This window comes from Electrophorus electricus, chromosome 18 (genome assembly GCF_041902795.1).
Source record: "Electrophorus electricus isolate QZ-2024a chromosome 18, ASM4190279v1, whole genome shotgun sequence".
Taxonomy (NCBI): Eukaryota; Metazoa; Chordata; class Actinopteri; order Gymnotiformes; family Gymnotidae; genus Electrophorus; species Electrophorus electricus.
The window spans coordinates 5,012,536-5,038,409 of NC_137514.1; the positions used below are offsets into that span (position 1 = coordinate 5,012,536).

A 25,874-nucleotide genomic window follows, 5' to 3' on the forward strand; every position below is an offset into this window, starting at 1 on the left:
ACATAGTAACTTCACTTTTTGTCTGTCGTCCAGTCCACTTGTATCCACAGTCTATTGTCGAGCCACACACACCCCCCCAAGTAATGAAATGAAAGGGAAAAAATGTAATATATTTATCTTGTATTTCTTTATGAGGTTGGTTGGAATACATGCTCAGTGTATGCTTTACAAGATATCTGCTGGGCTGAGGCCAACTTCATTGAGCTTTGGTCACTGAAATGCTGTTACTAGACAGATATTTCAACTTGCAAAGGCAGTGCAGTCTTTTATTATTATTGTTGTTGTTGGTGTTGTTGTTCTTGTTGTTATAGAAATAAATATAATACATAAAACAACTAAATTTTATTATAGAAATAAATGTTACAATAATAATGATAATAATAATAATAATAATAATAACAGTATCAAAATAAGAAATAAAAAGAAGATTGATATTTTTCTTTTTCTTTTAAATATCATTTTGGTTTTATAGCAGAGGTTTATTTACATTTGTTTTGGAAATGATTAAGTTTGTATATTAGACTTCACAAGGTGTACTGTGCCTTTATCTGCCATGTGCTTAGTGCTACATTACAAGGTAAAGTACATCAGGAGTTACAAAAAGCTGTGCTGGTGCCTGATCATTCTGGTTTTGATGGATTTGACTGTCCAAAATTTGTTTTAATGTGACTTTATAAATCTTAGGTAAACCTACATTTCTATGACTTGCACACAAAGCATTGTGGAAACCCCATTTACTAGTATTCAAGTAAATCAGTCTGAATCAGCATATATTCACTTTTCATAATAGTATGTGAAATTGGTTAAATGCATGAAATGCACTATAGCTAATATTAATTTTCTTGCTTGTGGTTTATTCAGTGATATTTCTGGAGATCAGAAGTTTACAATGACAGAGAATAGATCCTTGCCTCAGAGTGATACACAAGATTTCTCAGACAACTTGCAGTCACAAAACAGGTAAGACAGGTGTGTGTAGTTTGTCTGTAGAAAAATAAACACAAAATAACCATAATTTTGTTTTCACAACTTTTACATTTAGTTAGGCTGCTTAACCTTTACCCATTTCCAGTAGAAATGTAAATGCAGTGTTTACAGTCTGAAAAAATTCTGATAAAAATAATTGTAAAATTTATGAAGCATAACAAAGAACCATCAGCAGCAGTATGGCAATGGCCGTCACTGATGGCTGTCATTGGACGATTGATCTGCCAATCTACCCAAATCTGAGTGTGTGCGTACAGATCATCACATGTACTCCTGTATTAACTTCTGTATTTATAGTGGTGGAGTCAGGCTGGAAGAATTTGTATGCAGGTTTAACAGAGTGAACAATAAACAGGTTTACACAGCCCAAAAGGCAGGGAGGAGGCAGAGATCAAAAACTGGAGAATCCAGTCCAGTGCAGTCAGAAGTAACAGACACACAGTCCAATAGAGCAAAACAGGCACTCAAATACCATAAATAGTGTAATCCAGAGCAAAAATCAGACACTGCCAGAAAATGGGTCAAAAAGACCAGAGGTGTGGGGAGATGAGTATTTATAGAGGAGCCATTTAGTGGAAAGGGAACCAGGTGTGTTAGATGAGTGTTGTTATGGGAACCAGGTGTGTTAGATAAGTGTTGTTATAGGAACAGGTATGGGAGATGAGTGTTATTATGGGAATGGTTAGAATTTGGGGCATGTGACAAAAAAAGGTAAATGTAAATTATCTTGAATATTTTAACTGCATCATCAGTTGATCTGATAAAGCACTGAGTGCAAAACTCTGACTTAGCCAATTAGTTTGAGAAATAACATTGGCAGCAGTGAACAATAAGAATACTAAACTAAAACATTCCTCTTCCACACTTTTCCTTATACTCATATACAAATATAAATGAGTGCTTAGGAAACAATCAACTTATGTGCACCATACACAAAACATCACCAAAGTGTGCAAGTACACAGGTGTGGTTGCAGCCTGCTCTGTGTAACAGATGGGGAGTGAGAACTGTAGTTTCCTCATTACATAACACTGTTGCATGTATTACGTTTGTATCTTCTGTACATAACACTGTCACAAATATTACATTGGTATCCTATTACATAACATTATGCATTTAACTTTTACATGGTAGAGGTTGATAGATTGTGTAAAAGGCTTCATGAAGCTTCTGGGTTGAGGAAAAGGTCATTTAAAATATATATATTTAAGATTCTGACACCAGCTATCTCTCTCTGACACCCTTTACATCTCACCTTAACCCTAAGTGTCCTAAGTGCTGGTCTACATCCATGGGAAATAATCTTTGCAGTGGAGACTTGGACCAGTTTCTTTCGTTTCTCTACTTCATTTATGAACTATCTTGCAAATTTGACATTTTTGTTGTTCATATTGCACATTCAGGTTATACCCATTTTTTGTAAATGCAGGATCTTCATTGGAAAAGGTCTGTTCCCATTAATGACACACATAGATCACGTATGAATGTTTAGGTAAACAGTTAAGGCAAGAGGTTTAGAACTGAGCATTAAAGCATATAATGTGAACATGACCTCTGGTGCATATCCTGCACAGTTCTTTTACAAATATTTGGATTGGTTTTGACAGTAACTGTCCAAAGCTGTAGAAACATTTTCTTTAACAATTTTGTAAATTCATGTTTGCCTCAATCGGTTTAAAACCTTCAGGTCCCTCTTGCCAAATGACCTAAGCGCACATAAATATACACAACCAGAGACCACAAATGATGTGATCATGAACATCAGAGAGAAAGAAAGAGACAAAGAAAATTTAAGGAAGATCACACAAGAAAAGGAAATGAAGAGGAGAGAGATGAAAGAAGAAATGGATGACAAAGAAAAAAGCATCAGAAGACAGTTAGAGGAAGCAAACAAGAACGAAAAACAGACAGAGGTGAACAAAATAATTCATACATCTTTAGAAATTAATAAAACAGTTAAATGTGACATACATCATGGTGCTTTTTGTTTTCACATGAATTACAACTTGTTCACTATATAATGAAGAAAATCAATTATAAACACCTACATAATAATAATGATCAGTAAACATTTTAGTTGCATACAGAACAGTACTGCACGAAGGTTTTAGGCAGGTGTTTAAAATTGTTGCAAAGTAAGAATGCTTTCAAAAATAGAAGTGTTAATAGTTAATTTTTTTATCAGTTAACAAGATGCTAAGTGAATGAACAAAAGAAAAATCTAATTGATATTTGTTGTGACCACCCTTTACCTTCAAAACAGCATCAATTCTTCTAGGTGCACTTGCACACGGTTTTTGAAGGAACATGGGTGGGAGGATGTTAAACAGCTTGTAACACTAACCACAGATGTATTCTGTGGATGTTGGCTTGTTCAAATCCTTCTATTTCCTCATGTAATCCCAGACAAACTCGATGATGATCAGATCAGGGCTCTGTGGGGGCCATGTCATTACTTCCAGGACTCCTTGTTCATCTTTATAGTTAAGATAGTTCTTAATGATCTTGGTTGTATATTTTGGGTAGTTGTCCTGCTGCACAACAAATTTGGAGCCAATCAGACGCCTCTCTGTTATTGCAAGATGGATCGGTATCTGCCTGCTTTTCTCAGCATTGTGAACACCATTAATCCTGACCAAATGCCCAACTCCATTTGCTGAAGTGCAGCCCCAAACTTGCAAGGAACCTCCACCGTGCTTGACTGTTGCCTGCAGACACTACACTCATTACTGTACTGCCCCCCAGACCTTCAGTGAACAAACTGCCTCCTGTTACAGCCAAATATTTCAATTTTTGACTCATAACTCCAGAGCACCTGCTGACATTTTTATGCACGCCCATTTCCTATGTTTTTGCGCATAGTTGAGTCGCTTGGCCTTGTTTCCACATCGAAGACATGTTTTTTGGCCACAATTCTTCCATGAAGACCAGACTTCTCTGAAGAGTAGATGGATGTACCTGGGCCCCACTTGTTTCTGCCAGCTCTGAGCTGATGTCACTGCTGGACATATTCCAGTTTCGAAGGGAAGTAATTATGACGTGTCTTTCATCTGCTGCAAGTTTCTTCGGCTGAGCACTGCATCTACGGACCTCAGCGTTGCCTAAGTGTTGCCTAAGTATGTAAGTGTTTCTTAAAAAGAGCTCATACAACAAATCTTAAAACCCAAGTCTTCCTTAAAATCTTTGCCTGGGTGAGACCCTGATGATGCAATATAACTACCTTGTGTTTTGTTGCTGTGCTCAGTCTTGTAATGGTATATGACCTCTGACATGGAACCTGACGACACTAGTACAAAATCCCTGACATGGCACAAGTGTACCTAGAAGGGCTGATGCTGTTTTTGAAAGCAAAGGTTGGTCACACTGAATATTGTGCACCTTGATATCAGGAAACCTTTTATTGCCAAAACATGTTTTTACCTGTTTTTGTTAGAAATACACTCATTAGTTTACTTGGATGGTCTATTTGCTGGGACTGGTTGTTGCCTCATTTGCTGCTTTTCATTTATTTGTCAAAGGCAACAATGTTAATAAATATCAATCCCAGTATTTCAAATTTGTCATATTAAAGGTAACCACTGTCCTCTGGCATCGTGCTTATAGAGCTCAGCTTGTTTTTTGTGTGTTTTAAGGACCAGAGGAGCCCCAGCATGAGCTTCGACTGATGCTGGTGGGTAAGACTGGAGTAGGAAAGAGTGCCTCAGGAAACACCATCCTGGGAGAAGAGTTCTTCAGAGCTGAGTTGTCTCCTGAATCTTTGACTAACAGTTGTAGCTCAATGACCAAAGTCATGGAAGGATTTAGAGTCACTGTGATTGACACTCCAGGGGTCAATGACACGTGGCTGACATCAGATCCGACAGGCGAGAATCCATATGACTGTATCTCCAGCGTTGTTTATTATCCTCATGTATTCCTGGTGGTGCTCAGACTGGTGAGATACACAGAGGAGGACAGGAATGTTATGAAGTAAATTCAAGAGAAATTTGGAGAAACAGTTATTAAGTTCACTGTGGTCCTTTTCACTGGTGGAGATCTGCTTGCAGGCAAACCTGTAGATAAATGTATCGATCAGACTAGAGAACTTACAAAGCTTGTAGGGATGTGCGGATGTGGATATCATGTTTTCAATAACAATGACAAGGGAAATCGTAATAAAATGCTACATAAGAGTTTTGATTCTAATTACATAAATGCGGTTTTGCAGAAGGTTGAGCGAGACACCAGAGAAAAGGTGGAGAGGAAAAGCAATGAGATTATCATGGAGAAGCAAAATAAGATGGATGAGATAACAGTTAAATTAAGAAAGTGTTGCCCTGTGGGGAAAGGAATGTGTGTATTTCCCTCACGGTATTATATATTTTTTCTTTTCTTTCTTCTCATTGATTGAAAGAGAAACCGGAATCATTTACAGTTTTTCATTTGTATATTTGTTTTATGAGCGTAATTGATTGGTCTTTTAGTTTGTCATTCAAGTTCTCTCCATGAGGAGTGAAGTGGCCATTTTAGGTTTTTATTGTCTTCTACGCACCCAAGCATTGCTTCAGGCCCGCCACAGAGACAAAAAGAATAGAATACAGTCCAGGATTTATTCATAATCTCTGTTATATTGCAGTTTTTCTTTTTCAGGAACATGGTGTATAATTTAGCTGCCTATGGTTAATATAGCTTATGCCTTTTACATTCTTCATTCTTGCATTTACCCTCTTGAATTATTTTTGTTTGTAAGTAATTTGGTGGTGGTGTTGTCTGCCTGTCAACTAATTGTCTGCTAGGACTAATTGTCTGTTAGGATTCACTAATTTTGGAAGTCCTGTCTAAACTGATTTGATCAAATGTAATTCACTTCTCTTTGATACTATCATTTTGCTAAAGGGCTTTTAATGTTTGCCCAGGATACAATTTTGAAATAGGGACAATAAATAATCATGTAATAAACAAACAGGTTTGTTTGAGAAAAAGTGAATAAGTAGTACTGATTACTACTGCTGTCACGGAATGATCCCATTGACACTGGTGAAGTCATACGGCCCATGGAATGCATTGGGAATTCACATTGTCTCATTTGTATCCACACCTAGTTATATAGCACACACCTGCATCTGGTTAGTATCGTTATGTCTGTATATATTTAAACTATATATATATATATATATATATTTTCCAGAGTGGACGGCGCACTGCTCGATAGTGCTCATGGGGGCCGTTTCCCACCCGACACATAGCTTGCATACCTCTTTCCTGATTTAGACCGTTCATGAAGCTATTACAGAGGTGGGCTTCCCGTGCTGAGACCTCAGCCGGTCCCGCTGCCATCCTGTCCGGTCTTGCTATTCCACAGTGGCTAGTGTGGACTTCTATGAGTCTGCCGCAGTATTCTGCCACATTCTCATCCGGCCCTTGTCTGCAGCCAGCTATGATGGCAGAGTTAACTCGTATTGGGAATGCCATGGTTGCACGCCCATGGCTGACTATCGAGAGCCACTGCATGCATGGCTGCAATGGCATCGTCATAAGGGCTGGGTCGTCCTGGGTAGGCTGGGGGAGAGACTTTGGAATAGTCTTGCACCACCGTTACTGGAGTGTCTTGCTTTGGCCTCGGCCTGAGTTGCCTCGGCTCTTGGCTCGTTCCCAATGCTGCAGCTGCTGTCCCAGGCCCTTGTTCCTCGGTGGTTGGACTGGTGGGGTGGGCACTGCAGGGGCCGCTGCTACCAGGGGAGTGCGAGGCGTTAGTGGGCAGGAGTCGGTATCGGGGTCAACCTTGGAAACCTGCACATCTGAAACATGCGGTTAACATCCCGCTCCCTCTTTTTCCTCTCTCTCTCTCTTCTGCCTCCCCCCATCCAACTCTCCCATGCACACCAATTGACTGTAATCAGTCTTTTCTTTTCTGCCTCCCTCAAATTATACTGTATACGTCGTAGTTTATTTATCCCTATGCAACTTCCTGGTGGAAACCCACATTTACTCCATAATGTTATTTGAGACGTTATGTCTGGCCCATAGTTATTCTCCATGTCCGTACATAAGTGGAACATCCATTTTCGAGGCTGACACCCTGACGGTGCAGCTGTTTCAGCTTTTTGTTTCTTACTTTTATTGTTACCCATCACTGCATTAATAATGAAATCAAAATCAAAGAAATCAATAAAATGAGTTATTAACCTGTTAGTGTTACAGAATCAGAGGCATCAAACAATCAATTTCATACCAATACTGGAAAGTTATTTACTACTTACTCTACATCAGTTGGCATCGGTCATCTGCACAACGCTGACACTGTCGTCGTCCGTACTAAAACAAATGTTTCCCGAGTGGCCCTGATCGCGGCTCGTTGGAGTTGACTCTTTACCACTCACGTCCATCGCTGGGAGGGGACTCCAGTGCCACTGTTTCCTTACAGTTCACCTTTTGGAGTCTACACTTTTTGCCCCAGTGTCGTCACACTGCGCCGGGTCCCAGACCCTCGAGGTCCCAGACCTCCCTACAACAGCCACCGGATCCACCTTACCCTCGGTTCATTCCACGGTCGATTGCAGCAGTCCGGATCCCACCTCTGGAACTCCCTTAAAATACAGGGTTTAGGAAATTAGGATATTTATCTTTTCCTCATAGACGTCTCCCTCTCAGTTGCGGGGTATTCAGACTATAAACATTGCATTTACATTTCTACTGGAAAAAAAAGATTAAGCAGCCTAACTAAATGTAAAAGTTATTAAAACAAAATTATGATTATTTTGTGTTTATTTTTCTATAGATAAACTACACACATCTGTCTTACCTGTTTTGTGACTGCAAGTTGTCTGAGAAATCTTGTGTATCATTCTGAGGCAAGGATCTATTCTCTGTCATCGTAAACTTCTGATCTCCAGACATATCACTGAATAAACCACAAGCAAGAAAATTAATATTAGCTATAGTGCATTTCATGCATTTAACCAATTTCACAGACTATTATGAAAAGTGAATATATGCTGATTCAGACTGATTTACTTCATAAAGAATACTAGTAAATGGGGTTTCCACAATGCTTTGTGTGCAAGTCATAGAAATGTAGGTTTACCTAAGATTTATAAAGTCACATTAAAACAAATTTTGGACAGTCAAATCCATCGAAGAAGTTCACTGTGATCCTGTTCACTGGTGGAGATCAGCCTCGGGACAAACCTGCAGAGAAAGTAATCAGTGAAAGTAGTGAGCTTACGAAGCTCGTAGAGATGTGCGAAGGTAGATATCATGTTTTCAACAACACTGAAAGGGGAAACCACAATCAAGTCACCGAGTTATCTGAAAAGATTAATAAAATGCTGTATGACGGTCTTGGCTATAAATCTACCAAAGAGATTTGCCAGAAGGTTGTGCAGTACACCAGAGAGCAGGTGGAGAGGAAGAGGGACGAGACAGAAAAAGAGATGAACATAGAGGTGCAAAAGCAGCTGAATAAGATGGCAATTAAGTTAAGAGATGAGCAATATGAAAACACAAAACAGAGGAGAAAGTTAGAGGACGCAGATACATGATTCGCATGTGCTGTTGCTTCCTTAATCGTTCTATTAGTCATTCTAGGATGTACTTTTAAAAAATAGGAGGGGTACTGTAGACTTTCTCAAAGAATTGTAAAACTCTTTCCTCTATTTCTAAGTAAATGCAATAATGGAAATAATAAACTTTAATGACAGCCCAAAACAGTCAATAATGCAATCATGCAGTCTGAACAATGTTTCGATAGAAACTTCAGTATCACTGTGTACCTGATATGCAAAACATAAGTCTTGCCTGTTTTACATCCTGATCTGATTAGTGTAATGCAGTGCGTCACCCAAACATGCACACACAAACAGACTATATTACCCAGTTTATAAAAGTTATCTAACTAATTATTGTTTTCCCTTATTATTTTTCCCCTTTCTTTTCACTTTCACTTCTTCCAAGTATAATAATAATAATAATAATAATAATAATAATAATAATAATAATAATAATAATAATTTCATACCAATTACAGTTCTCTTCAAGTTCTGTATTATAACAGAATTCTTAATTTCCTTAATTGCAAAGGTTCATTCATGTTGTAATACTGCTTTGGCAATACTGTTTTTACATATGGTCATGCCAATAAAGCTTACTTAACTGAACTGAACTGAACTGTATCTCGGTGGTCAATGAGATGTCTCTTACTTGTTTACAACTAGTACAAAATGCTGCAGTTTTAGTGCCCTATATTGGAGGCCAGTTCGTTACAGAATCCAGTATAATGTGGTGTTGACTGTTGTTTAAAGTATTGAATGAACTTGTAGCTTCATATCTTGTATACAGGCTTTGTCTGTATGCCCTGTTAAGATCTGTAAGGTCAGATACTCAATCACTTTTGATTGTTTCACAGTCACAGGGTTTGTTCCTATAACAAATCAATCAATACAGCAAATTACATTTGGTTTTACATAAACTGTAATAGTTTCATTTGAAAATTAAATTCTTCATCCTTGCATAATAATGGGGTGTTTCTGTTGGTTTTTAAATGTTTCCCCTGAAAACAGTTTTGAAATAGGGCCAATAAATAAACATAGCAATAAACAAATCAGGTTTGTGTGAGAAGAAAAGTGTAATAATGATTATTGCTTCCATATTGGTCATAACTAATCAATTGACCATCAACAATTGTTGATACAGTTTTGAAATGAAGGTGGTCAAATTAGGGGAGAATGACTGAAAACATTTCTGATATTTAAGCTGGTGATCCATGTCTCAAATTTGTTACTTTCTGGATGCTAAATTTAATTGTATATTTCAACACATTACAACATTCTCTTGAAACAAATGATCAAAGCTGAATTAGGAAAGACTGGCTCTGCTAACCAATCAGGAAAACTCTCTACAAGGAGTTGATCTGGTAATGATTTTACATGTACACAGTACATAAAAAGGTATGCTAAGCATTAAGACAGTCTGGCTCTGCTGAGCCGTAAGTATGAATGTCTTTGGAAGTAGACGTTACATGGAGGGCACAGGACTAAATTATTCAGTGTCCAAATCTGTTGCAAGTTTACAAGACCTGTAAAATAATTTACTGCAGTTTTCATTTTCAATCAAGAAAATATAAAAAAGAGAAAAGCAAATACCTCAAATATTTGAGTATGTACAGGAGGGCTGGTGATCTTATCACTCTGAAAATCCCTCTGCAACAGGCAGTGCCATTTAGGTTAATGGCAGGCAAATATATAATGGAAAATGTCTCTGTTATTGGCCATAGGCCTAGACCACCAGTCAAGCTCCCTGTCTGTCTGGATGAAACCAACCTATTTAGACAACAGGTTCCAGTCATAGTTAAGATGAGTAGGCATGTGGCTCAATATATGAGCAGGGCCCAGGAAAGCATTGGCAAGAGCACCAGAGGAGCCAACCACCATCTCCTGGGGGATAAAACAGTCACTCAAAACTGTAATACCAGACAGACCAACCTATGCACCACCTGGACTTTTTACAAAAATGCCTATGAGTCAATGACCCACACATGGATCCTGGAATGCTTGAAGCTGTATAAGATCAACAGGACTAAGAATCTTCATCAAGAACTCAGTAGGGCTGTGGAAGATGACCTCAAATGCCATCAAGTGCAGGATTCACCAATGAGCTTCCCTGTCCCCCTGCTGTTCTGCATTGGCCTGAACCCCCTCAGTGAGATCATCACCAAGAGTGGCTATGGAAGGATCAACCATCAGCCACCTCCTATACATAGATGATATCAAGCAGTATGCCAGAAGGGAATGGCATCGACTCCCTAATCCATCTCACCAGGATACACAGCAACGGCATCAGAATTTCATCTGTACTGGATAAGTGTGGTCGTATGTGTTATGTCCGCCTGTGTGTCTGTCTTCCCTGTGTTCCAGGTTTTGCCTCTGCCTGTCCGGTATCCCCCATCCTGATCCACATCAGGTTTTCTGGTCAGCAGAGCACCATATAAAAGGAAGAGGAAGAGACAAAGGGCTCATTGGAGAAGAGTTTAGTGGTTTTTGACTTGTTGCTGCATTTTGAGCTTGTTTGCTTTGTGTGTATGACTGGATTTGCCCCTTGTTTGTTTGATTGCTGGATGGTATCTGTTTCTTGTATAATGTAGATAGTTACACACTGGTGGTGGGGAGTGGCTGCCATTTTGTTTGGGTGTGGGTTTCTCTTTATTTCTAACAGTGTAGTCATTGCTTGTCTCTTTTTAATAGCTTATCAGTCGTCTTTTTTTCTAGTGTGGTTTTGTTTGTTGTGTTGGCCTTGGTCACTCCTGAAGCAATTGCACCAGTTTCCTGTCTTTAAACACCAAAACTTGTAAATATACTAGATCTTTGCTGTCAGCTTTGTCTGGTTATTCACTCCATTACTCATTTCTACTGCTGTAACACTCAAACCCCTATGTTACGGCCTCCCAGCCTAGACAGGGTCGTAACATATGGTTACGGGAAGATAGTTAGAACAGAGGGGATCACACTACCACAAGGTAATATAACTGATGTTGAGGGCAGCTACAAGTACCTTGGAATCCCACAGGCAAATGGAAATCATGAAGAGGCAACAAGAAAAGCTGTATGTACCACCAACAAATAGTAGAAGAAATCCTACCAATGGCTGGAAAATGCTGAGTTGAAAGACAGCACAGAGGCACTAATCATGGCAGCACAGGAACAAGCTCTGAATATGAGATCAATAGAGCCTACCACACCAGGCAGGACCCCAGATACAGGCTGTGCAAAGATGGCCCTGAGACAATCCAGCACATAACAGAGAGAGATGCAAGATGCTATCAGGCACAGTGTACATGGAACATCATAACCAAGTGGCTGGCGTAATACACAGAAACATCTGTCCCAAGTACGGCCTGGACGTTCCAAGGTCAAAATGGGATACACCCCCGAAGGTGGTGACCATGCTAAAATCCTTTATATGTGATTATAATTAAATTCCGTTGACAGCCTGCCCAAAGCAGAGCAAAAATACACAAAATATACAGCACAATATGCATATACAAATACAAATTTACATGGGTGACAGAATGGGCAGAAAAAAGCAAACTCCAGTCTTCGCTTCTTCTTCTTTTTTTTTGCTATATAAATTACAGTTTGATACTGTACATGTTTATTGTACAATTTTGGACTGTTTGTTCCCTGCAAACACCCTTAAGGACAGTGAAAATCATGAAGGATAATCATGCAAATGCAGGCGATGCATTTTGTTGGCTTTTTTCTTTGTTTGTTTTTGTTTTGTGTGTGTGTGCAAGGGCACAATAGTTAATGCAAAATGCCATAGCTCAAATGCATGCCTTAAACACAGTATTTTCTGACAATATATGCGGTGGGAGGTGGATATTAAGTCAAGTCTTTGGTTAGGTGAAGCCGATACTCAGCTGAATACATTGTCAGTCATTCTCGCTCCCTGTAGTAATAAAATCCTCGTTTTGCTCAGGATAGTATACAGCTATCAGAATCCAAACTAAAATTCCTCTTGCCCTCTTTCTTTTTTTTGTGGGGTTATATGAGGCAGGGGCTTAAGCATGTTTCTTAACTATTACTGGTGTAATGGATATAAGTTTTGAAGCATTTAGCTAGTAAATAATTTTGTAAACAATTACTCTCAAGGGAAACTGTAGATTATAAAATGAAATAGTGTGTAGTGTTCAAAATATGGTCCTGAGTTCAGTTATACTGCAGAGAGTAGGTAAAGTCCCCATAGCTGGTGATGAAAGCTTTTACACCTCTACACAGGGTAGTTAAAATACAGAAACATATCTACATTCAGATTTGGCAGACTGTTTTATGCCAGTTTGAGGAAAGTCTTGCTCCCATGCTTTTAGATAAAGAGCTGTGTCATTCTGGAGATGGCCTGTGGAGGTAATTCAGGTATATGAACACAGTCCAGCTATAGTTTGGGAACCATCACCTGACATATCTAGCTTCAAAGCTCTAGTGCGAGGTAATCAATGATATAACTATTAACTTTAGGGAACAGATAGATCAGACAGATGAACTGGATAAGCTTTACGCAGTCCAGCAGCCTTGAGTCAGCATGCTCTCAGTCATTTTAGTGGGGATAAGCAAACAAGCCCATTATCCTCTACTCCTGCCTCAGAGGATTCTGAATCTCCAGCTTCTGTGACTTTTGGAGGTGTGGACACTAGAGAGATGGATTGCCCTACAAGTACTGCCAAGGAACAGATTGCAAACTCTGTATTCCTGCTTCTGTACAAGGTTTAGCTTTTGATAGTGGAGCACATTGTCAGGAATGGTTCAGAGGTGCAAGCGTCAACACTCCAGAAACTAAGGGTATTCTCCTTCTCTCCCAAACCTCCTTCTGAGGAGAATTTTGAACATATGACATTTACATGCTAAATAAGACCTCAGTGTCAGCAGTATTAAATAATACTGGATAGTTTGCTTTCCCCTGCTCTGTGTGTAGGTGAGAACGTGACTGCTAAAACCTACCTACAAGAGCCAGAGAATGTGTATGATAATGTAACTGGTGATGAAGAAATGTACATTCAGTTTTTGGAGACCCACCAGAACAATGGAGAGAAAGCTTTAGATGATCTCAGCCGGCTCAGGTGTGTTTTGCAAGATGATGTAGAACATGGTGGCCTTACAGGTGAGAATGCTGATGCACAGTTATTGTGAAACAGTTCTTCAGGAACTATTGGTATTAATTTTTGATGGCTGCCTTGCATTTCAAAGAGACACTGGCTGATACAGCCATAAATGCACTCCTTTTTCTGAACCTTTGCTACAAATCAGATCCCATGAGCATGAAAGCCTGCTAAGAGAGACTAGGAGAAAGTGTCACAATTTCAGTACTTCCAAGGTTTGTGCCAAAACTCACATGACCTCAGAGAGGATTTTCTCTATACAGACATTCACAAGTCGTTAAACTCGGGAGCAGCTAGAGGAGAGAATTTGACAGTTAGAGGCTGAAGTGGCTAAGGCAAAGCTGAAAAATGAGGAAGGAAAATTACATTTCAGATGTTTTCCACAGTACCCTTAGAAACGTAGCTTCAAGGACTTTGGGTAAACAGCTCACAATGAGGAAGTAGTGGCCTAACTCTGTCAGTGTCATTATAGTTCAACAGATGTTGTGCAAAAGAAATAGTCTGTTTAAATTAGTAGGAGTTCCTGCTGCAGAATAAGTAGTTGTTCACAGTTCAAGTTCCATAAACCCCAGAAAACTGAAAGTTCTGATAACAGAAAAATGCCTAGCGGTCTGATTGGAGAGTCATGTGAGGGCACAGCCTGGCTCGATGTCTTTCAGTGCAACTGCTTGACACTAGCTCACAGGTAACCATAACATCCTAATCCTATTCTCAACATCTTTGACATCAGGAATTGTATTCTTTAGGTGATTTACTTAGAGTAGAAGGTGCAGCAGGACAAACAGTGCCCTGTTTATGGTATAATGAAGTAGAACTGAGTTTCCGAAAAGTGTTTGTGAAACAGGTCAGAAGTCTTGCTTCAAACCAATCATTCTTGCTTTGGTCAATCCTGAACAAACATACAATCAATGTGAAGGTCCCATTGCAATGTGGAAAAATGTGGAACTTAGTTTTTAAATTCATCACCTATGCATGCTTACTACACTGCTCGATAATCAAGTTGCTGCACAGTGCTAAAAGTCCAGCCATGGAGCTTCATGCACTGCATGTGAAGCTCAGGATTAAAACTCCAGTGTGCATAAAAATAAATCAGGTATGTGTCCTTAAAGGGCTCTGTCACCCAAAGGACAGTGGAGAAAAGTTCAAGGTTCTGGTTGGACAGCCATTAGTGTGCCCTATACCTGGCATGCTGCAGCTCAGTGGTTAAGGTACTTGATTTGTAATGGAAGGTTACCAATTCAAGCCCCACCATTGCTACTGTTGGGCCCCTGAGAAAGGCCATAAATGTAAGTGTCCAAGATCAGATTGGATGTAAAGCCAGAATCCCACTGCACAGAATGCCATCTTGACTTTGGTAGGAACCCTATTCATCCAGAGTTTACACATCATATTTTGGAGAGAATCCATAAAAACATTCCTTATGCCTTCGCACAACATGGTCTTTAGGAAGTGTGCATGTTGTCAAACACTGTATTGAGCTTGAACTCGATATTCCATTTAAGGAGTGAAAAAAACCACATGTCTCTCCTGCAAATGTTGAGGACGTGAGGCGCCATCTGAAGGAACTGCTGGCTTGTGACATCACATACTCCCTATGCTTTAGTTCTTTCATGCACGATGAATGGTGACCTTAGAGTCATAGAATAGTCGTTTGCAGTTTTACAGTTTTACAGTTTACAGTTTTAGATCTCGAAAGTGGGTGTTGCTGTTGGAGGTAGTGCTGTCAGATCATACCAAACAGCATCTACTACCCCATTTGGAGATTGAATAGAATACCACAATTTGGTGGTGGTTTGTTGTTGTTGCTTTTGTTTGTTTGTTTTTTAAACTGGGTTATATACTCAAGACTTAGTTGACAACAGCCCAACAAGAAGAGATGTGACAGTTCCGGGTTAAAAAATTCCCCCAAAACAAACTTGAACAGGGGAATAGTTTGAAAAATTAACAAATAAGCATGGTCAAGACCTAAATAACATAAAAATACATGTGTATTTGAACGAAATAATGCATTAACCATTACGTCATAAAATCATACAAAATTTATCCTTTAACCGAACTGGAAATCTTTCTCAAAAGAGAGATGTCATCATATCTTTCTGTTACCGGATAACAGAAAGAGAGAAATTATGGGACGGTTTGTGTTTGGCAATCCTGTGGAGGGGGAGGGATTTGAGGAGCTGGTTGTGTAACTGTAAAAACTTCCGTGTCTCCTGGGCACTACAGTTTCTCCGCTAAGTTGTCATCATGCCTAACAACAACGCCAGCACAACCTTGGCTACTACTCACAAAGCTGTTAAACAACTGCGGCTGGAGGCGAGTGTCCGCCGAATTAATGTAAGTGCTCAAACTAACTTCGTATATTTGGATAAACGTTATGGAGCGAACTCTCAGTAGCTAAATAACCAATATCTAAAGTATCGGTGGATTAGCTAAGCAGCTAACCCTAGCTACCTGTTTGGCTCTTTCTGTGTGAGGTTTTACTCCCGAAGAGGTGCGTTTGTGTTTATCGTATATAATGAAAATGATATTCTTATAACTTCACCTAGGGAAATAAGAAGGATGAATATTATTAGCTAACTTGCACCGACACCTTCGTCACTCCTAACCAGGAGAGTTAAATACTTTGTTTCCTGTTCCTGCTAATGTTGCACAGACCCTAACCGGGAAAAAAAAATTGCCGAAACATAGCCCAGCATAAACACTGGGATAACGAAACTATTGGAGTGTCAGATGCCCTCGCTTTTGTTACGTTATTAATAATTCGTTGACAGGCGTGTTTTTTAAAGTGTGATTTACCTAAAGAGAACAGATTGATTTCAAGCCCTTGTTTTCCAGGTGTCTCAGGCAGCTACGGATCTGAAGAATTTCTGTCTTCAAAACGCTCATAAAGACCCATTGCTGATGGGTGTACCGTCCGGTGACAATCCTTTCCGCCCACCGAAGTCATGCGGGCTTCTCTGAGGTAGCCAGATTAATTTAACCCGGCTATAATCCTGCACTATTCTGTCCAGTGTTGACATTACTGATGTTCCTTAATCGCTCCTCTGAATTTCTGCCATTCTTTCTCTGGTTAGGCTTTTTGTACCCTTTTAAACACCTGCAAAGTTTTTCAAATTTTATGCATTAATATACCCCTCATATTTTTCCTGCTGTAGCCTTACACTGCATTTCAACAGCGCTTTCTTGTTAATTATATTTCAAGTACTCTCCAGACAAGTATATATACTTTGCATTGTTTTATTTCTTGCAAACATGCTGATATTGGACTATTTTCTTGGTCTTCTAGAGCTGCTGATAGCTGAAGAGGGTCATCTGAAGGAGCCTCTGGGAACACTACACATACCCCACTGCAGAGAAAACTCCTCTTGATGCATTTGTCTGCTCAAATGGACTTTTAGCTCTACTCTGAAAACTTTTCTTACACTGTGCAACATGGTACGATCCACAGGAATACATTTGTACAGTGCAATGCTGTATTAACATTGCCTTAAAACTACATCACCCTTAATTCCAGTCTGATTGAGAGGTCCAGTTCCCCATTACAAGGATTTGATTTAAAATGATCAAGGCTGGTGTTCTCTATATTGGTATCCACTCGGTACATACCCTATATTACCCTCTAATAGCAGGAGGTACAGATTTAAAAGTAGAACTAGAAATATACATTTCTCATCCAAGTAAAAAGACTGTTTGAAATAGGAATCCTGAACACAACCTTGCACACAATTGTAAGAGCGTGAAGTGGACCCTTCAAAGCAGGACTGTTCATTATTTAATGTGACCTCACTACAGTCCACCTTTTCAGCAAACAAAAATATTTGGGGGGAGGTGGGTACATATGTTGCAATCACCAGTGATCATCTGTTACCTTTTTATATGAAGAAGAAAAGGGTATTTACTAGATATATATTGGAGTGTTTTATTAAATTTGCTAGCTGTAATTTTGAGAAATAATCCTCTACTAACTTATTATGGTTAGGGTGTCCTGGGCAACATGACTTGTTCAGGTGTGCATGTGAATGAATCTCTGCAGGGAAGTAGATCTCCAAGAGCACAATTAGGGTAGCCCTGTGTTAATGGTTTTGGGGAATCAGGTCTACGTTGCTGCATCATGTGGTTACATTTGCTGATTTTAGAATTATTTTAAAAGTTGTGTTATGAATCAACCCTTAATTTAAGTGTCTCAACATTTATAGTCATGCACAGCACTGTGTCACTGATGTCTTGAATATAACTGAATGGATGATTAGTGAAATCTAGAGAAAGAGTCCAGAGCCAAAGTTATTTTCATAGTTCTGGCAGGTTGTCATATGGTTGAAAATAACAGCTGTAATCTTTTTAATGGTTAATTCTGATTAATTTCAGCGAATGCAAATCGCAAAAAACGTTGTAAACTGGCTGTCTCAACAGCACACGCCACACCTGTATGGAAGAGAAGCAAGCATCTCAAGTCCAAATGCACCTTTGCTTTATTTAGCTCCAACCTCCAATACAGCCGTGTCTAGTAGTGGGAGCATCTCCAGCACTTTGATCAGCTGAACGAGGTGCTTTTGTGCACTATGACAATTCAGGATGTCAACTACACACCCCTAATATGAGCCTCATAAAACTAAGGTAGTCAAAACCGAGGCCGTTGTTATTGCAGTGCAGTGTTAATCAGTAGCATCTGAGTATTGGAGCTAAACTCTGCAGAGTACTAGAGTCCCAAGAACCAGAATACTAACCACATGGCACCACTATGAACACTTCCTTCTGCTTTACAGTAAACTTTACACTGATGCTGTGGGTGAGCCAGCAAGGCACAGTATTGGTTATAGGCATCCCACTACACATTGCCCAGCCCTGGTTTGTAAACATGGGATTTTGGTTATGTTTGGTTTAGATTTTGTTAAATCCTAATTCAGTGCTGATACTTGACTTATGCATATTTCCTTTCTCTATCTGTTTTTCTAGCTAGAGACTTTAACCAGTGTGCCTTCCTGTAAAGCTTCTGAACATTCCTCATTTATGTACTTTTCAGTAAAGCAGTCTGCTTATGATTCTGATCCATCTGTGTGCTTCTTTGTTCCATTTAATCTTGTACCAAAGTGTCCTGTGTGGTGCGTTTCGTGCTAATTGGTTCTAAGAGTTTCAACAGGTGCAGGCTCTTATTTGCATGCCTAATCCAATCAAGTAGAGCAACCACTCACGACACCTTAAAGTACACCATACTAATCAATTACCGATAAAATGATTGCAAGGAAGAAATGATTGGCACATACATTAGATATGAGTGTGTCAGATACCTCTGTTGATTTAGTGCTGGTGGAAATTCTCATCCTGTCAAACAAATCAAGAGAGAACAAGTTACTCAGGTAATGGCCAATCAGATTTGACACAATGTTGGTTTGTTGCCTAAACTGCTATACCATGCTATGGAATGTCTTAACAAGAGGTTTTGTAAAGACCTGCCACATAATCTCCTGTGTTCTGGTGAAAACTCAGGGTCATGACCTATGTGCTCTTAAGAAATGTGTTAAGATCCTGTGTTATGCCCTGCCATTCTCGTGTTATAAAAATATTGCTATGGATTCAGTGGAATCAGTGCTTGTGTCTACAAAATCTTTTTTTTTTTTTTAAGGGGCTTAACCTACATTAATGTATTTGATAACAGATCAAACAAAAATGGATCCATCTTATTATCATGTGGTTTTTACCTCCATATTTTTAAAATAGTTTGTAAGTTGTCACAACTATGTTTACCACATTCACACTGTGCTTACTGATCTGGGATCAGGATTTTCATGGTTTAGCTCAGTGATTTAAGAAGGTGTGGCTTGATGACATTCTAACACTGAAACATATGATAAACACAAGCCCTGGCTGCATTTTAACTGTCTTTAGAACAAAACCAGCTGCTTTGGTATCTGCATTCATTAAGACATAGTGGTAAATCAGGTCTGACAATGCTGTATTAGTTTGTGTTAATTTAGTATCTAATTGGAAGGCTGTTAAAAAAAATTAATTGTATATGGGGGTTGTGTGTGTGTGTGTCTGTGCGCGTGCTTTAGGTCTTCTGTAGATGATGGCATGCAAACAAGGAAAATTACTAACAGGTGGGGTTCAAGAGTCCTTTAGTATTGTGTACTTGTCACATTCACACCCTCCAGGGCACATATTCAAAATTCACATAGAATTGATGCAACATGAATGAAGGGGAAACATTTTCTCTTTGCCCGTTTACTAGAGACACAGAACACACACATGCTGCTGCAGGCCAGTTGTCCCCACAGTGCACCATCCTACAGCACCACCTACAGGGTACTTGAAGAGCAGGAAGAGAGAGAGGGCTCGTTTCAGGTACAGAGGGGAATTAACTTAAGGACAGAAGTCCTTATAACACATAAAGAAGGCTTGGTAGAGCATCAGAAGTTTTTTTTTTTTTGTTTTTTTGTTTTTTTGTTTTTTTTCTGGTGGTGGTCTGCATTCCTGTGTTTAAGAACCATTAAGATCATTAAAACTGATTGGAATTTACATTCCAGTCAGTCACTGATCTATATACATCACCATGGTCAGCATCTCCCAATCCCAGTCCTGAATATCTTGCTGGTCTAGATATTTTGTATGTTTTTGTCTGCTCCAACACACCATACCCATTGATCATGGTGTGTGTGATAACCATCTGTGCTGCTAGATGTTGGAGCAGGAACAGTGCAAAAAAAAAAAAAAAGGTCTAGCCCGATGGACACTTTGACACAGACCCCTGTAGGATCCATTACATAAGTTCATCCCCAGGTCACTATACTGTGGATCAGTTTGATAAAGACCCCTGTAAGATCCAATATGTAAGGTCATCCCCAGATCAGTTTTCAAAGCAAGCCTTTCAAGTGCAAGTGTTCCTGCCATTTCAGTAAACACACAGACTGTGGTATGAATGTGATCCCACCCTGCTGTTCACAGAACCAGCTTGCAGAAAGAGATCAGCACATTGCTAGGCTGCAAGATGCACTTCGACTTGAGAGAGAGAAGGTAAGGGGGGTGCAGTTGTTACTTAACTAGTAAGCCTCTTAACTAGGAAAGTCTAGTTCATGCTTGTTTATAGTGTAGCCAACTCTCTCCCTTTCTCCCTCTGCAGAATGCAAAGATGCAGTCTCGTTTTAACCAACAGGGGGCAGAGCTTAGGCGCAAAGAACAGCACATTAACAGAATGAGAGAGAAACTGGCTCAGTTTACTGACAGGCAAAGAGACCGTGGATTGTGTAAGACGCCAAGTTGATTTTAGTAACATTTGACTTATCTTTGTTTCAGATTGTTAGAGCTAATGTCTCAATGTTGAATCAAGTACATGAACAAACGGTATGTTTTTGGATTGGGAGTTTTTTCTTTCTTTCTTTCTTTTTAGCCATAGAGATTATAAGAACTCTTCCTAAGACCTCAGGAAGGAGAGAGCCTGCCTCAAGAACTACACCAGCAGATGGGAGGTAGGGACCAGGGGTTTTAAAGTTCTCCAAGACAGACTTCCCAGTTCATCCCTGTTCAGGAAGAAGCCTGGAACGCCAAATGAAGTAGCGTACGTTGAAGGGAATAGAGTTCTCAATAATTGTGCACCAAATAGTAGAAAAAAGGCACACCCAGCATTTAGGTTTGCTAGAGAATGATGTTAGTAATAACAGGGGCGCACTGTCAGTCTGCAGTTATGAAGTAAATTGTTGGGTTACATTTTTTTTTCAGACTAGGATTAAGCCTGGTTTTGTATTAAACTGCAAAAATAATCTGCAATCTACAAATTACTGCATTAGTAATAATGGTGACTCAACTATAAAACATTTTATCCTACGCTTAATCTGAGTCTGGGAACCTGGCATCTTATGTTGAATGCACTCAGTGATCTTAACTTTTGTGGTTCAGGAGTATTGAGATGTGGGATTGATCAATGGCAGGAATACCTGGGGGTCCCTGAGGATTGGGGTAGTAAATGCCCTAGGACACCCTAGACAGTGACTTCAGCAAGCCTGTCATAATTCTGTCATCTGAGCAATTCTTTTCTACAAAGAAACGTTTGACTTTTTTGATATTTGATTGATGTTCTTGTGCTCTCTCTTCTGCATGCACAAGAGTTCCAAGATTAAAATACAAAATAACTTCATAAAGTAGTGAACTTGTTTAATGACATGCTTTTGCTAATAAACTTCATTTAAATTATACTCTGAATTTTCTCTCTCTCTCTCTGTGCGTGTCTCTCACCCCTCAAAGAAAAGAGGAGGCGCTCCAGCTAATGTTGGATAGGAGGGAGGCGGAACTTAGAGAGGCTATGAAGCTTCGCCACAGCCTGACGACGTTACTGCATGCGCTGAGAGCCGACATGCAGCAGGTGACCGCGTGCCCGGCCAGGTGGCACCCATTCCAGCCCGCAGCGTTCAGTCAATCCGCTTCACATTAAAATCTGCGCTCCATTTTAACTGTACATGTTGTAAATGTCATGAATGTTGTGAATATCTTATTCTTTAATGCCATGAGTGACCAAATACAAATTTCTACGCTGTAGACGATAAAATGTTATTCTATATGTGGGTTTCTGTGATGGCTTCACTGAAGGGGTAAAATGTAAGCTTCGAATGTGGTCCTTTTGAGTCACCACTGTTGCAAACGCTGACATCTCCTTCAGAGGAAATGAAAGGCTGAAGGCAACGTGAGACGCAGAAACTGAGATGATGCGTTTAATTGTTGAACTTTACCCACCAAGGCCAAGACTCGGAACCTCTGGCCTGACTGCGTGTTCCCTTTCTGTGGCTCAGACTCTGCAGGATGACACCGACACTGAGGAAGAAACGCAGGCCAGCGGGCTCGTCCAATCAGAGCAGTTGCTTGGTGATCATGTGACAGGAGGTGTGGTCTTGGAGTGGACGCACGTACAGAAGCGAATGAGGGAGCTGCTGTCACAAAGTAAGACGTGTTTGTGTGTGCGCGCGCGTGTTCAGCAAAAAGATATTGTTTCTGAAGTTCTGAAGAACGGTGTTTGTGTGCAGGCCCTGTTATTGTGAGAACAGACCAAGAGAAGCTCCTGGCTCAGCTTGAAGAGGAGCTGGAGCAGATCAGAGAGCTAGTCCAAGTGCAGCAACAGCTCCTAGAGGTCCTGATGGTTACCTCACGTGATTCTCTCGCGCGCGTATGCGCGCACACTGTACCTAAATGACAACACACCCTAAACACACTACAGTATAAGCCATCATGCATGCACACACACAATTAATTGCCTAAGTAAACCATAAGACATGTCAAATTTAAACGCATGGTTTCTCGTGCTGACTCTCTCTCTCTCTCTCTCTCTCTCTCTCTCTCTCTTCCTCTTTTCCAGGACAACGTAGTTCCTCCTCTTCCTGATGTTCTGATTGGCTCTTATTATCTAGAGGAGTGGGAGCAGCTTCAGGACATGTGGGTGGAGCTTAACCATCAGAGGCGTAGCTTCCAGCAAGAGAGGCAGGCTTTCACCGATGCTGCAATCCGACTGGGCCGTGAGGTGAGAGGAATTTTTCAAATGAATACCTGCAGATTTTTCAGTTACACCGAAGGGGGGAGGGGAGGGAGAAAATAGTACTTGAGGTGCATCGACTGGAATTAATTAAATAAATAAATAAAAGGACAGGCACTCGGGAATTATTTCATGTATTTAATTGAGCTAACTGCCGATGTTCCATCAGCTGCACACTGAAAGCAGATCAATAGTGGAACATAAACTTGATATGAGAGACTTGACATGAACGTTAATGGTGTTTGTAAGGGAGTGTGTGGTAGAGCGACTAAAGACTTTAAGATGGAAAAGAGGTATTGGGTACCTGTGTGTGTGTGTGTGTGTGTGTGTGCTCTCACATGTAGAGGTGTGAGTTTGAGCAGCAGAAGGCCTCTCTCCTGAAGCAACAGTTCCTCTGTGAATCTCCAGTAAGAAAGACCTCCCATTCCATCAAGGCAGTGGGAACACCAGACAATGACGTACACACAGGCAAACAAGATCCTGACGAGTGTGAGCAAAGAAAATGTATACAAACACACTACTTGTTCAGGAAACGGAGCACTGTATATGCACTGTCATTGAATGATGTGAAACACATACTATAGCAGAGCCAAAAATCACCCCACTACATGCTACACAAAATGCATCAACACTACACTAATCACGAAACCATATGACTACTGCACTACAAGTAATTACTTTCATCCAAGTGACATGCATGTCTTAGGTTTGTTTGGCTCATTTTCTCAAATGTTTATTAATATTCTCAAAGCTCCAGGTGTACTTCTCAAACAGCTTGCAGTTTACTTGCAAAAGGTCATAACCTGCCAAAGAATTTCAGCTCCTGCTTCAAACCATAGTTATTTCAGTAAATGTCAATTCCACAAGTAAATGTTTATGTAGCACTGCATAGGTAGTGGTGATCAAGGGTCTACTACCATAGTGACACATCCAAATCCTGTACGTGTTGAAGTGTTCCTAAAATACAAATTAGGAAAAGTGTTTTCCTCCTCTTTTTAATTAAAATTGAAAAGCAACATGCCTCTCACATTACCATTTTACTTGTTCAGTTTGTGTAAAAATAAACATCATACACAGTAAACAGCAGTGTGCCAACACATAGAACTTGAACAGACAAATGTAATTATGCAGGATGAGATGCAAAACCATTAGGGTTTCACACAGGGCCCAGTTCACTCACTTCATACCGTCTTCTCAGAACTCACCTGCACTGTGTTGGGGGGGGGAAGAGAGACTCACTCCACTCCACTCATATCACCTTTACACAAGCAAGCTCTTCACAGGTAGGCCCCTCCCTCTGTCAACCTCCACAAGCCTCAGCTGTGAAACATCCCCCCCCCCTCCCCTCCTCCACCAACCTGCCCCGTGCTGTCAACCAATCCCTAAGCCAGCAGATACATACTGGCCCAGTGACTAAAGCCACGCCCAACTAAATGCGTGCTCATTTGAGATATAATGGAGATGATGATATAATCTACATTTCACAATAAAGTAAAAAAAATAAATGACCAACACAGGGAAAAAAAATGTGCTGCTGAACTGCACAATGTAGTAATGCACATTGCTCTAAAACGGGATGGATAATAATTGTGTGTGAGTTGAGTGAGGCAGGAATGGAAGCTCCAGATTGTCTGTCTCTCTCTACCTGCACCCCTGCTCCTCTCTCTTCTGAAGGGTCAGAGGTTGTGCCCAGGTCAGGTCAGAATATGGTTATGACCCCCAACACCCCCGAGCTCTACTCTGCCCTCCAGCTGCCATACCACTGCAGGTACGTGCGCTCATTCTCGTACCAAAGAATACAGGTTGCCACCTGTATTTTAGTATTCTCTTAGTATTCTCTCTCAGGAGAATAGCTGGGTGATGTGTACAGAGAGTAGCTGGTCCACTTGATTTTAAAGTCTGTGCGTTTCGTGTCACAACTTTTAGGTAAATGTAGATGGAATTAGACTTGTTATGCAAATCTTCAACGGTCGTAGTGTTGGTGGTGGCAACGACACATTCCCTAGGTCATTCCGATGATGGAAAATGTCACATGGTATAGTTGATGCAGCTGGGTGCAAATCTGAAACAAAAGCAAGTCCCGAGTGTCTGCGGTTGTGTTTTATGGAATGTCCCAGGTTGACGTCTTTCTTTAGCCTGTTGGTAATTTATTTTGATTAGTTTGTTGTTTACATCAGCACTCTATTTTTGAGTAGAATAACGCACAGAAAAAGAGCACAATGTTGACTTTTGAATTTCATTTTGGGGCAATCTAAGATGGCAATTGTAAGCGCTTGATTGAGGGCCAGACTGATGGCAGTATTGTAAATGTGTTTAAAAGATGGGTGAAGAGTCAGTGTTGGATTTTAAGTTTTATTCTGGTATGAGGGTTACAATGGTGTTTTCTGCTTTGTGAAAAATGAGGGAGGTTTATTTAATTTTCTTATGCCTCTTTATAATTGTAAGGTATTTGAATGTTTGTTTATCGTGAAATATCTCTCTCTCTTTCAGGGAAACAGATAGTTCTCAGTCTGAGAGGATGCAGAATGAAGTAGGGAGAGGTGTTTTCAGCCCTACTAAAACAAACATGGATGACTGACCCTTTTAGTCCCGACTGTGAAACGTGCGTAAAAGGGCAGAAATGTACTCGTTGTTTAATGATATTTAATGCTTTTTGTATTGACTTGACTAAATAAAATTTCAAATATTATTAGCCAACGCGTTATTGTCGGTTTCTGAGTACCTCGATGTTTTTGCAACTGCTCATGAAGCGCT

General features: G+C 40.1%; 2 protein-coding genes and 1 pseudogene across 2 annotated transcripts; all 3 read left to right on the top strand.

The window, feature by feature from the left end:
• The first annotated feature begins 889 nt into the window (after positions 1-889).
• On the top strand, positions 890-8,507 carry LOC118242652 (GTPase IMAP family member 7-like; annotated as a pseudogene).
• Positions 8,508-15,811: 7,304 nt separating this feature from the next.
• Positions 15,812-18,657, top strand: si:ch211-286b5.5 (guanine nucleotide-binding protein G(I)/G(S)/G(O) subunit gamma-5). The gene is made up of 3 exons (XM_027031256.3): positions 15,812-15,946; positions 16,448-16,574; positions 16,899-18,657. The coding sequence occupies exons 1-2, from the start codon at positions 15,857-15,859 to the stop codon at positions 16,571-16,573; spliced, it is 216 nt and encodes a 71-aa protein (XP_026887057.1). The 5' UTR covers positions 15,812-15,856; the 3' UTR covers position 16,574; positions 16,899-18,657.
• Positions 18,658-20,332: 1,675 nt separating this feature from the next.
• si:ch211-286b5.4 (afadin- and alpha-actinin-binding protein B) lies at positions 20,333-25,812 on the top strand. The gene is made up of 12 exons (XM_081701583.1): positions 20,333-20,356; positions 20,552-20,620; positions 20,727-20,850; positions 20,994-21,072; positions 21,845-21,962; positions 22,387-22,534; positions 22,618-22,721; positions 22,947-23,108; positions 23,465-23,527; positions 24,319-24,403; positions 24,795-24,888; positions 25,611-25,812. Exons 1-12 carry the CDS (start codon positions 20,333-20,335, stop codon positions 25,696-25,698), a joined length of 1,158 nt encoding a protein of 385 aa, XP_081557709.1. The 3' UTR covers positions 25,699-25,812.
• The last annotated feature ends 62 nt before the right edge of the window (positions 25,813-25,874 follow it).

Coding starts and splice junctions, on each gene's coding strand:
- si:ch211-286b5.5 (XM_027031256.3), top strand. CDS start 15,857: ATGCCTAACAACAACGCCAGCACAACCTTGGCTACTACTCACAAAGCT. Junction 15,947..16,447: donor CGAGTGTCCGCCGAATTAAT/GTAAGTGCTCAA, acceptor CTTGTTTTCCAG/GTGTCTCAGGCAGCTACGGA.
- si:ch211-286b5.4 (XM_081701583.1), top strand. CDS start 20,333: ATGGACACTTTGACACAGACCCCT. Junction 20,851..20,993: donor GCAAAGAGACCGTGGATTGT/GTAAGACGCCAA, acceptor CTTTCTTTTTAG/CCATAGAGATTATAAGAACT. Junction 24,404..24,794: donor CACAAGCAAGCTCTTCACAG/GTAGGCCCCTCC, acceptor TCTCTTCTGAAG/GGTCAGAGGTTGTGCCCAGG.